Source organism: Pagrus major, chromosome 1 (genome assembly GCF_040436345.1).
Source record: "Pagrus major chromosome 1, Pma_NU_1.0".
Lineage (NCBI taxonomy): Eukaryota > Metazoa > Chordata > Actinopteri > Spariformes > Sparidae > Pagrus > Pagrus major.
Window position 1 is genome coordinate 25,669,355 of NC_133215.1, and position 12,908 is coordinate 25,682,262.

The 12,908-nt window shown below is 44.2% G+C and overlaps 1 protein-coding gene across 1 annotated transcript; it reads right to left on the bottom strand.

The window, feature by feature from the left end:
• Positions 1 to 1,073: 1,073 nt before the first annotated feature.
• samd1b (sterile alpha motif domain containing 1b) lies at positions 1,074 to 8,704 on the bottom strand. The gene is made up of 7 exons (XM_073476790.1): positions 7,517 to 8,704; positions 6,228 to 6,456; positions 5,441 to 5,574; positions 4,012 to 4,054; positions 3,785 to 3,902; positions 1,393 to 1,507; positions 1,074 to 1,267 (listed from the first exon to the last, which is right to left on the bottom strand). The coding sequence occupies exons 1-7, from the start codon at positions 8,702 to 8,704 to the stop codon at positions 1,124 to 1,126; spliced, it is 1,971 nt and encodes a 656-aa protein (XP_073332891.1). The 3' UTR covers positions 1,074 to 1,123.
• Positions 8,705 to 12,908: the final 4,204 nt, after the last annotated feature.

A 12,908-nucleotide genomic window follows, 5' to 3' on the forward strand; every position in this document is an offset into this window, starting at 1 on the left:
TCAGTTAAATTGATAGACTAATCGATTAATCATTAATGATTTGATCATTAACATCCCTAATCCATATGGATAAAAAGCACGACAGGTAAGAGAGTAAATTATTTGATTTTGGGCTGAACTGTCCCTTTAAGAAGCCACATCTCAGCTCTGCAACAGGTCTGAACTGTGTTGTCTTTACTTTGCAAATTAATCCCAGTTAATTAAGTCAAGAACTAGATAGCTTTGTGACTAGTTTGATTGAAGCCAGTCAAAGTCTCTCTTTGTGCAACTAGCATCTGGTGTAGCGATACATTGGTTAGAACAGACTGTGGCTAGCTCTGTTCAAAACATGACAGATGCATTTATTTAATAGATTTTCATGTGAAACATTCAAAACCAACCACCTGCCGATCTACGAGCTGACATGGGGGGAATTATCAGCTTATTGCTTTGACCAACGACTGATTACACAAGGTCATGTGCGCTCGCCTCTCCAGTTTCTGGGAATGTACAGTATTTAATCTGGTCAACTTCTGATTTTTTTCTGTTTAATCCAACATCCTCTGTCAAGCCTCCACACACACATATAGCATGTGTACAATGGCAAACACGCACCCACGACCAAGATACCCTTGCATTGCAGCCTCAAAAACCAAACCACACAGAGCACCCTCCACGACCTCTTTCAAAATGTGCATAGAGGTCAGCACAAAGCAGCCCCTTAAAGAAACAAACCATCTTGCAAAGTTTAATCGAGAAATTGCAAAGTGCTTAAACACTGTAAATAAAAAAAGAGGAATTGCATGATTTTCTGCATCTCGAAATGTCATGAATCGACTTTCTCCCCCAAACATTTGAGCTCTGCTTGGTAGAAAATCCTTGTTGTCCAGGAAGTACAGTCTCATTTCTGTGTGTTGTTTCTGGACCAGAGCAGAGGGCCAGGAGGGATAGAAACTTCGGTGTGTGTGTGTGTGTGTGTGTGTGTGTGTGTGTGTGTGTGTGTGTGTGTGTGTGCACGCTGTTTGACGTCAGATGAAAAGTGAAGTGCATATTGTATATCATGCATGCATTTTTATATGATTACTTGAGCTATATGTAGATACAGACATACCAGTCTCTCTCTGTGTATTTCATGTGTCTGTTGTTAGCAGTCGTCTTCCTCAAAGTGTGTTTTCTGCAGAACCTTCACATGGCGCTCATAGATCTTGAGGGCGGGGCCGAGCCTGATTGACAGGCCTGTCAAAACATCGTTACGCTGCATGAGGAGAAGAGACTTGCCATCGATTTCCTAATGAAGAGAGCAAAGCAACATTGGCAGGGAGATGTAGGTTAAAAATGTTAGACGTTAAAGAACAGCCATTAATCCTGTCTCTGGTGGCCTCTAGTGGTTCTTAAAGGAGATTGCAGACTCACCTGGGTCCTGAAAGCAGCGGCCTGCTCAGGGAAACCTGCTGCTGTGAAATAACTGACCACATCAGATACTGTCCAGTCCACCGGGCTCCCGCTTGCCCCCTCGGACTTTATAAACCTGGAGAGATGAGGAGGGCCCATCGGCCTGTTACAAAGCCTGCAGTGAACTTGTAAAGTTATGTCACAACTGCCTGAGCAGAAAATACAGGAATGTAGTTGTGTGTTACCTCCGCCAAGGAGGTTATATTCTCACCTCTGGCCATTTGCCAGTTGGCTAGTTGGTTTGTCAGCAGGATTAAACAAAAACTACTGAACATATTTCCACGAAACTTGGATGGAGGATGGGTCCCGGCCCAGAATAGATCCCATTAACTTTTGGTGCTGATCAGGATAAAGGGCAGGATCCAGGAGTTTTTTCTCACTTTCTTTAAAGGTGCACTATTTATTTTTGGGGGAGACATCTTAATCAGCAGAGACTGAATGACTGGATTTTTATGCCTAAACAAAGTAAATAAACAAACAGACATTAAAGGACAACACAGTTTCATACTGTTTTACTTTGTTTATATGTGGTGGACTCTGCCACCTTTCTAGCTTCAAACAGTGTTCTGGGGACCTTATTTTCCTCTGAGAACAGCTTGTTTATTCAGTTATGGAAAAAATTAACATTTCTGAGTTTGTATTATTACCTCATTAATATGTAAATATTCAAATCCAGAGTTTGAATTTCCGCTCCAAAAGTTACAAAATTGTTTTTCACGCCATTTTTTGTTAATTCCTCAGGGAATAATACTTGGACATTGATGAAAAAATCAGGTCTATTTAGGTGGCTGGTGTCTATGAGTGAGGGCAATTTTATGTGGATTTGTTGGGCCTTGGCGGAGGTATGCACTCTACTGAGCGCCACTCTAGTTTTTTGTCCATGGTATTTATTTCCTTTGTTTTGATAATCAGTGTAGGTTTATTTGAAGGGAGCACTGAGATGTCCATGTTTTTAAACATAAACAAAGTAAAACTTAAACTTCCAGATTGTTCTGTGTCATTGTTATAACATGTTGTAACATTGTAACATTGTTATAACTGGACCATGTTCAAGCGCTGCTTGGACGAAGACGGATCGATCAGTATTCACGCCCCAGCGCACTAATTTTAACACGCGTCATAGCAGCTGTGCTGGGAAAAGGGGCGAAAATTAGCGTGTCCACCCCGATGCCGTGTTTCCATCACAGCCAATGGGAGCCAGAGCTGATAAATATCCATCATACTACAGAGTCATTTTTTCTGGGAATAAATGTTGATTGCACCAATTCTTCACAAGAAACAAGAAAGATGTTAATGTGTATTGGTTGTTTGTTTTGTTTTTTTGTCCAGTGTGAAAGGGGCATTAGATTAGATAATTCACTCTGACCGCTTTCATAGCACCAAAAAAGCTCTAAAAACCCACCAAACACAACCTTCTAAACACCAAACATCAGGCGGATACAGTTAGCGAGGAGCTGGTGAACAGAGTGGAGCATTTAACTGCTAAAGAGACACATATTAGAGAGTAGTGGACTTACATACATCAAGTGGACAGAAAGACAACTCCAAGTGGCCCAAAAAATCTGATCGTGCAGGTTTATGGTAATACAGTCTGGGAAGGAGTTATCTTGGACTGCACAATGTGGAGAAAAAAACATGCAGTGCCTGAGGGTGCTTTATTAAATGGACATTAACGGAGACAGACTATAGTGAAGTGAGAAAGCACCTTTTGTTTTGGCTCTATACTCCATCGCATTCACTTTAAAAAATGAAAAATAGAGAACTAACTTTCAGATTTAATTTGAAAGTGTTCAGATCCATAAATATATACACGTAGATAATAGCAGCATTTAAATCAGTATGGAAACTCAGTAATCCAGGAGACTTGGATTAAACAGGACGAACTGTGTGGAGCCATTTTCAGGGTTTTTTTCGGTTGTTTTGTTTTTTAAAGTTTAAAACAAGTCCCCATCTGCTGCAGTTGTTTAGGAGAATGCTGCAACACCGTTTTGCTGTCAAGCTCCAGAGATGTTTTGTGGACTATGACACCTCACCCGACTTCCCATTGACACAGAGGTGAGAAGATAATGACGAATGTTGAATTGTCATTATTCGGTGAACTTATCCTTTAAACGTCTGTGTAGACAGATGCATCATCTTCACATTAAAAAACCATCCGGTGGTTTCTCCTTATTTCATGTCTCGTTTGGACGATATCGCACTAAAGAAGTTGAACTTGTTCACAGTAAATTTTCATGAAGGAAAATGGACTTTGTAACAGATCCACAAAAGCAAGCAACAGAGGAGCAGACAGAGCCAAAGCCAATGAATCTGTTTGGTATTTTAGTGTCTCCAGTATCTCGGCTGTACTCACCCTCCACTGCTAACTCCTCCGTTTATCCCTCGTTCCTCAGACATGCCAGAGTCTCTCGGGGAGGCCGTGGGTGTGAGCAGGCAGGACGACACGCCGACCTCTGTCTTAGACTCCAAGCCTACAAGGGGAAAAATAAACCACAGCCTGTTTACCTGTCATCATCGCCAACCACCAAACACAAACAAACACACACACATTTTGAGATCATCTATTTAAGCAGAACTCACTGTTAAAGCCTGAGGAGCTGTGGTTGATTCCGTCATGCTGCATCTGAAAAAGACGAAAAATAAAGAAGCATGGCGAAAAAAAAAGATATCTACTCGTAGGCACAAGTCAGAGTCACACCGTGCGAGAGGGAAAATCATGTTGAAAGCATCAGAGTGATGTGACCTCCAACTAAACTCAAGGATTACAGAGCTGGCTGTGTCAAGATGCATCATAACAAAACTGTAACTTGACCATCTGCTGTGTGAGTGTAAATGATGATGTGCAAGGTGGGAAGTGGCCACGACCCAAGACTGTATGACAGAATCTATATACAAAATGTAACTAATTAAAAAAGAGGAACAAGGATAAAATTCACAGTGAAAAGGTCAGAAACTGTTCTGTTAACTGTTCTCTTATTATTTTGCTTATCATTGACTTAAAGGACTCGTCTGAAAAACAAGCCAATCGTGTTCCGTCTCTGATATAAATGGACTGTTTCCAGACAGAACCTTTAACAGGAGAAAGTATCAGGGTTAAGATAAATCATCCTCGCCTAAGGTGGTACAAAACATCCGGTAATGTTCTGGCTTTCATTAACGCACACATACTTCCAACACACAGAACAATGTGTTTATTCTGTTAGTATTTTATTTTCATTGAAAGGAACCCTGTTAAGACAACTAGTAGCACTTTGGATGTTTTTACAAAAAGCATCCCAATTTCATTCGTGTCGTGCACGAGGACGCCCACACACACGTTGGTGACACGAGTTGCAGGGTTTTTTTCCCCTCACCGTTTCACTTTATTCCACTGATCAACAGTTGGTGGCAGTAATGTGCCAAGAAATGAGCGAACCAGCCATGCCAGATGTATGATAACTGCCGATACTTACCATAGTTATACGATCATTTTGCCCTCTGTATGATACATACATACATAATAGCAAAAATGCCATAACTGGTGCAGTATGACAGTGAGTAGCACGAACAGAACCTGAGCTCTGATTAAACTTTAGATTGATAACATGTTTATGTGGACAGATCTTTTTGAAAAATAAAATAAAAAAGATAATAATACATTTACAGAGCTTGTTGAAGGTACAGAATAAAAGTGTCTCTTTTCCTTAAAAACATTATGATTGTAAATGTATAATTTACACTGATATATGGGTTGGCTCATAAATGACAGTTCACTGGTGTCATTTCAGACAATAAAATTTATTGTTAAACTGTAAAATATCCTGTCTCCATTTCATGTTTTGTGTTTAGACACCACATAATGTAAAAAAAAGTCTGTATATCGGCTGAATTATCAATATCCGAAATTTGTCCGTAGGACTTTTAAGTTCATGCTATGTTTGAGTCATTTCGACTTGTTTTGATAACACATGGGAAACACCATCGTCCAACAATAAAAACCAACAGGACAGATGCACATGCTTGCACTTACCTGTGCCTCTACATGTAGCTGATCAGGGACGACAGCTCTGTCCTCCTCCAAGTGTGCACTGTTACTCTGCGACAGGGAAGCTCCCTGAACAGATGGACACGGTGTCCTGGTGAGGGGTTCAAGCCCAGATAGCCCTGAGAGACCAACAGCCAAAGCCAGGTGAAAAGAGGGAGGAGAAAAGATGAAAATCTATTTTTTTAAAAAGAAACTTTTATGACTTTATTTATACAGAAGTTAACAAATTGAAAAGAGTGTTTCACAGCTAAAACAAAGCAAGACTGACAGTATTTAAACTGCTATGAATAAAGTTAGAGGCAGTAGGAGTTTACAGGTTATATTCAAATGTAAAGTATTTGTTTAAGATATAGTCAAACACCTAAAGTTAGAGTTCCATTTAAAGGTGCAGTATGTAGTCTGGGGGAAGAAATTTTAATCAGGAGAGAAAGATCTTCATTGACTGATTTTTTGTGACTAAACAAACTAAATAAACAAATTCTCTTTGTTTTCATGACTGAATAAACAAACTGACCTTTACTTTGTTTATATGTGGCGGACCCTGCCACCTTTCTAGCTTCAGACAGTGTTCTGGGACCTTATTTTCCTCTGAGAGCAGCTTGTTTATTCACGTATGGAAAATATAAACACTTGTGACTTTGTATTATTGGCTAATTAATATTTAACTATAATATCAAGTAGGCCTACTTACAGGTGAAGCAGGAGTGGTAGTAGCAGTCACAGTATTACTGATTAGAAGGAGGGTTAGGCACATACACGCACGCACACACACCTTTGCCACCGTGGCTCTCCTGCTCTGATGCTGCCTGGATCTCAACATCTTCTTCTGTGGTTTTCTTAATGAGCTCCGGTTCGGTTGTCATGGCTACCGGGGAAAGTCCTCCCTCCTCATCAGAACTCCGGGGATCCTCCTCCTCCTCCTCTTCCTCATTCTCTTCCCGTTCCTCTTCCTCGCTGGCTGTTTGCATTGGCTCGTTCTCCTGGAGAGAGGGGGACGGCGGCTGCAATGACATGAAGTTGTTTTAAAAAAAGATGTCTTTATTGAAAAAAGGGGGAGTAAAGTGGAGTTGGGTGTCTAATGGAAGTTCTCAGTCAGGCTCATGGTTCATTGTACCTGACCGGAGCTTTATACAGAACAGAAGATCTGCTGCGCTTCTCCCACACCTCCCACTTGGAGAAACACATATAGGCTATCAGAAATAACGACAGCAGCCTACTGTAGCCTACTCAAGTCTGCACCCACAGGGGGGGAGGAGGGAGGAGAGTGCGCTGTCAGGAATGATACAAAGGATTTAATGAGGCACGCAAAGGGGGAGATGCGGGGATAACAAGAAGGGGAGAGAAAAACAAAACCGGCGGCCTCAAAAAATATACACACAAAATGTAGCCTGCGTGAGCAAACGTGATGCTCAAGCTGTTGGGTGCTGAGTCCTCCGCGACGGAGCAGCGCTCGGCGGCTCAGCGGCACGTCTCAAGTTTAGACAGACACCGCCTACTGCGCGGCGGCAGGCCCGGACACTGTGCGCTCCGCTCCGCTGCTAAACTTCCTGAGAGCCCCCAAAACCAAATGTGTGCTGCTGACCCCCAAACAGCGAGGAGGCGCCGAGAGCAGAAAGTGATCGAGCCGTGCAGAGACGCTCTTTGTGGTGCGCTCCGGAGCTGTCTGCTCCCTGCGTGTAACCCGCACCTTTTGTGCAGGAAGCCGAGCTACACACACACACACACACACACACACACACACACACACACACACATACACACACACACACACACACACACACACACACACACACACACACACACACGGAGGACAAACGCAGCACAGAAACGGTGGCATCCCGCTGTCAAATACAGAAACAAGAATGAATGTGGCAAATCTCCCCCAAACACTTCTGCATTCACAACACCGAGGTTGAACACGGAACGCAAATATTTGGCGAGGGGAGCCGAGCGCGTCCTGAGCACTGATCATTAATTTATCTGCCAGCCATCAACACAGCGCTGCTCAGCGCTCCCCGTACGACCGGGACGTGTTGGAAATATTAAGTTAGCGGTGCCCACCTTTCTCCCTGTGTGCTTGTCCTGCAGTGCGCTCTTCACAAGTCTGTCAGCGGACGCATTCTTCGGCAGCGGCTCCTCCACCACCATCCCCCTCAGAGGAAGAGTGATGTTCCCGCAGCGGGTCCTGCGCAGCCTGCCCCTCGCCACCTCTCTCTCCATGACCACTTTGACTTTGCCTCGGGTCAGCTTCTCCTCCGACAGCCGCTCCTGGCTGCTCAGATAGCCCAGGATCTCCTTCAGCCCGAGCGGCTTCATGTGGCCTCTGGTCGCGGCCGCGGAGCCCCCCCGGAGGCTCCTCTCGGACAGGCTGCGAACAGAAGCCACCAGTCTGTCGCCCAGGTCGGAGTTGGCGTGGTTCCCCGCTGTTTTGGTGCCCCCTCCTCCGACACGAAGTTTGGGCTTGAGAGGAGGCGCAGGCTGCTTCTGCTTCTGTTGAGGAGGGAGGCTGCCGACGCTCCCCGGGCAAGTTTTGTTCTGGGTGTCAGCCCCGGACGAACCCGGCTCTTTCCCCCCGCGAACTGCATCGGCTTTGCTCGGTGTCATCCCGCTGCCATCACCGCCGTCGTGTGCGCCGGTTCTGTGGCCGAGACCCGGCGACGGGCAGCCCCCCGCTCCCTGCCGTCCTAATCCCTTGTCTCTCGGTGCACTTGCTTTCTCCTCTTTACAGCCGCTCCCGACATCGCAGCCCGTTGTTGCGCCACAGCTGAGGCACCCGTTTCCGCTACTGGGGCTGGAGGCAGGCTTGAGCTTCTTGGCTGCTGTCTGAGTGTGGGGCTCTGGGCTGGGCTCAGAGTCCTCCTCTCCCTCCTCCTGGTCGGTGAAGCTGTGCGCACTGTCGCCGTTGTTGTTCAGATGGTCGTGTTTGGTCCGCTCCCTGGCTGCCTCCGCGCCGCCGCCGCCGCCGCCGCTGCCGCTGCTGCTGCCGGCGGCCGTCAACTCACTCTTCTTTCTGCTTTTCCTCTGAACCTTCGCCGCGTTTCGGTACGAAATGGACCCCTTGTAGCTAACTTTGAGCACCGTCTGCTCTTGAATCAGTTTCTCCAGTTCTGTCCTGGTTCGGTCCGGGTCCGACCCGTGTCGTCTCCGGACCATTCGACAAATCCTCTCCAGATCCGGACGGGCTTTCCTCGAGCGGAGAGAGTCGATGGTTTCCAGGATCCACTCTCGGTACTTATTGGGCTCGGACATCCTTTCCTGCGGGTGCGGATGGGGTTTGGCCCGAGTGCGTCTTTCTTCCCCTCTGTTGTTTCACAAGTGACGCTGTGTCAAAGCTGGGAAGCCCGAGTGCGATCCCCGGCTGGAGAACGAGGACGGAAGCCCGGCTGGTACGCTTGCGTTCGTTGGCCACATTGTGCGCTTAAGGTGGACCGAAGATGGCGCCTAGGTCTCCAGCACAGACGCGAATGGCATTTAAGGTGGAATCGGCTGGCTTCAGGCGCATCGGAGCGGCTCTCTTTGTTAGCAGTGTCGTCCCGACCAACCCGCAGTTTGTGATGTCGGATTTTAACACAAAGACAGACCGGCAGCGAGGAGAGGACACGGCTGAGTTGCTGGATGTCGTGTTTTTGAGCGTTATGGCGAATCAGGCTGAGCCGGGCGGTCAACAGATGGGTGGATGACGGCTCCACTCCGCATCAGGCGGCAGTGATGGATGTCTGACCTCTGGGCGACAACAATCCACCACCGAGAACATTTCAGATATCTCATCATCTGCAATCCACTCTCAGCTGCACGAGCAAACACACACACACACGCACACACACACACTTCCAGGAAGCACACGCACACAAGTTCAGTAGAATTTTAGAAGTAAAACTTTATTGGAATGATATTCATGTTGCAAAATATTACACTTCGTGTTTTTATGTCACTGCTCCCGTGACTTTAGACGCTTCCCTTTGCAGTGTGTGTGTGTGTGTGTGTGTGTGTGTGTGTGTGTGTGTGTGGCGGGGGTTAACATGGTTTACATTGGGGTCTCATTTCCCTAAAAAGTGCGACAGTATGTACCAGCATTGTGCCTGCATCGAGAGGAAGTTGTATCACTGCAAAAAACATCGAGGAGACACAGAATAATATTGTATTATAACTTCAAACATTTTGTCCATGATGATATAGTCAACATTAAACTTGACATGGAGGAAATACAGCGAATGTGAAGTCTCAACAAGTGGTTTACAACAATGTCATAATAATAATAATAATAATAATAATAATAATAATAATAATAAAAAGGTTTGTAAATTAGTCCTTAATAACCAAATGTCAGCTGATAACTACAAGTAGGGTGTGTCTACCTTGCAGCTCTTGCCTCCACCTATCTGCCAATGTGATTTTCACATCAGATTGATCAATGAAATGTTTTCAGCTGTTTCACCTCTCAGTGAGAATGAAAAGTAGTGAAAAGTTGGGTAATATAGGGAAGGTGATGAGCCGTTTTGGTCACAAATCATTTGCCTTGTATTGATTCACTTCTTCAATAGAGAACCGATCGTTCACAAGCCACTTGGTCGCTGGCGAGGCCGGAGTACCAACTGGGCCAAGGACGGCCCCAGACACCCAAAGGTCCCCCAAAAGCTCCAGGTTTACTGCGGTGTTTTGTTTGTGGTCAAAATGTCACAGTGTTACAAACTGTGAGCACTGAGTTTAAAGGGGCACTGTGTAGTTAAGACTCAGAATTTTAAGATTTGCAATATTAATGAGTTAATAATACAAGCTCATTTCCATAACTGAATAAACAAGCTGTTCTCAGAGGAAAATAAGGTCCCCAGAACACTGTTTGAAGCTAGAGAGGTGGCAGGGTCCGCCAAATATAAACAAAGTAAAGCAGAATGAAATTGTGCTCATAATGTAAATACAGCTTAAAGGTGCAAAGAAAATACATTTTGATCAGGAGAGAAAGATCTTCATCAACTGATTTTTAATGTCTAAACAAACAAAATAAACAAACTCTCTTTGTTTTCATGACTGAATAAACAAACTGACCTTAAAGGACAACACAATTTATACTGTTTTACTTTGTTTATAGTGGCGGACCCTGCCACCTTTCCAGCTTCAAACAGTGTTCCGGGACCTTATTTTCCTCTGAGAACAGCTTGTTTATCTAGTAATGGAAAAAATAAATATCTCTATATATTGTATTATTACCTTGTAAATATTAAAATTCCAGTTTGAATTTCTCCTCTAAAACTACATAGTGCCCCTTCAACAGTCAGGGGATTTAGCCTCTCTAGCCTCTAGAAAGTTTTATGGAAGTAAATCACTGGAGGGGCCCTTTAATTCAGCTTGCTAATTTGTGTTTGAATCAAATTACCACACAGTAAACCTGGGGCCAAGTAATATTACAGCTTAGTGATACTGTTCATAATGTACAGAGAGTGGGTGGAATGGTGGGTTAATAGGGGCCTGGGGCCCTCAAGCTGGTTGATCCGGCCATTGACACTGGTCTACATAGACCTAAAATGATCTGAAACAGATCCTATAGCCCACCTTGAAAATTCCTTGATGGTAGGTCATTTTATGTATCATCCCATATGACTGGTATTGTCATAATGTTTAAAAATGTGTGTGTGTGTATCATAGAGACACAATTACACATTACAAGTGTGTAATTCTGAGAAAAGTCTTGTTACATTTTCCCACATCTGAGCTGTTGTTGACAGGATGGACTTGTGAATCAAAAATATCCAGATTGTAAAACAATAAGAGGGAAACAGAAATTTTGAATATCCCATTAAAATACAGCTGTAAAGAAGGCATTTGAAGGTTCGAAACAGACACGAGTGTCACTTTTGTCTGATCTGATAAATTTTGAATGACCAAATCCTGCAACGACCACCATTTTGGGCTTTGTTTTAAGGGTAACTCCACCAGTTTTACACATTTAAGTGTGTTTGCAGGTCTTTGTGGCTCCAGAGGAAGCTGTGTGTAATCTGATAAACTGCTTCCAATGATGTCACTCAGTAGCAAAGTTGCAATGTGGGTAATGTAGGCACTAGGTTTTGAAATGCAATCCTATAACACTGTTGGACTCATTATGGAGAGTTTACAAATAATCCAAATTGATACAGCAGAACCAGAGATATCGCCTTTTTATTCCACGATTACTTCTTCCTTGGTGCCTACGTTACCCACAATGCAACTTAGTGACATCACTTGAGGGAATTTATCAGATTACACACAGCTTCCTCTGGAGACACAAAAGGTTTTATACTGCTTTTTTCACATATGCAGTAGTACTCCCCAAGACCCGTAAGCACACTTTAATGTGTAAACTGGTGGAGTTACCCTTTAAGTACTTCATACTCCATCGTAGCTCAGGAGCTAAGGAGGCACTGAACACCCGAAGTGCTACGTGTCATGTACGTTATAGAGGCAGGCTGTATACCCTGCACTAAAATCATGTCTGCCTTTTCTGAGCACTATTCTCACTCTATTCAACATAAGCCGCTCTACCTTGTCCTAACTTGTTCAATGAAGTGCATGTTATCTTTACATCATCACCACATTAAAAAGGAAATCAAACAAAAACTGTGCATGTAAACACAGATATGGGAATAGAGTTGCTGTCACATGTAAGACTATCAACACGGAGCATGGCCCGACCTCGCAGGTGGTAAGAAGAGAGGGCTGAGATGAACGTAAACACAGTTTTCTATAAAAGACCAGAAGGCACACTATCCAGACTGCTCTCAATGACTGGCCATCATGGTGAACTCAGCCGGAAGCGGTCTGAGGTAGTCTGCCTCAGATGGTCTCTTTTAGTTGGAGTTGCCAAATGGTGGGCCAAATGATTGATTCAACGTGTCGGACCAACCTGACTGAGCTCTGAGCAGAGACAGCAAGTGCTTTTAAGACCAAACAAGAGTTTGCAAAACCAAAACTTCTGAAAGGGTAAAGTCTTAATGAAAAGTCTTAATATTCCCTTGTGTTCCTCTTAGTGCTTACCAGATCTTTAAATTCTCAAATCTATAAGCAAGCGTCTCACATCCTTCTTTACCTGCTAATCCAAATGTTGATAAAATGTCTATTAAGTGATATGTTCAAACCTGAGATACCATTATGTTATGGTGTTCCTTCACAACACCATTAGAACTGAGATATTTCCATTCCCTTATTCGTTGTTAGTTAGCGTGACATGATATCATTGGAAACAGTATCTAGTAACATTTAAAGGTGTAATTGGTAAGAAATGGCCAGAATTCAAAGGTAGCTCCAAACTATAGGGGGCAGCTTTACCGCTTACATTAAACTCCTCATTGTAGCTATTTTTGGATGTAGCAGCTAGTTGACATCAGCAAGTAGCTCATTTAGCTGTGCAGCTAAGTGGCTCAGCAACGGGGCTCAGCTTGACCAAGCTCAGCCACCTCGCAGTGAACATGGCTGGACACCGAAC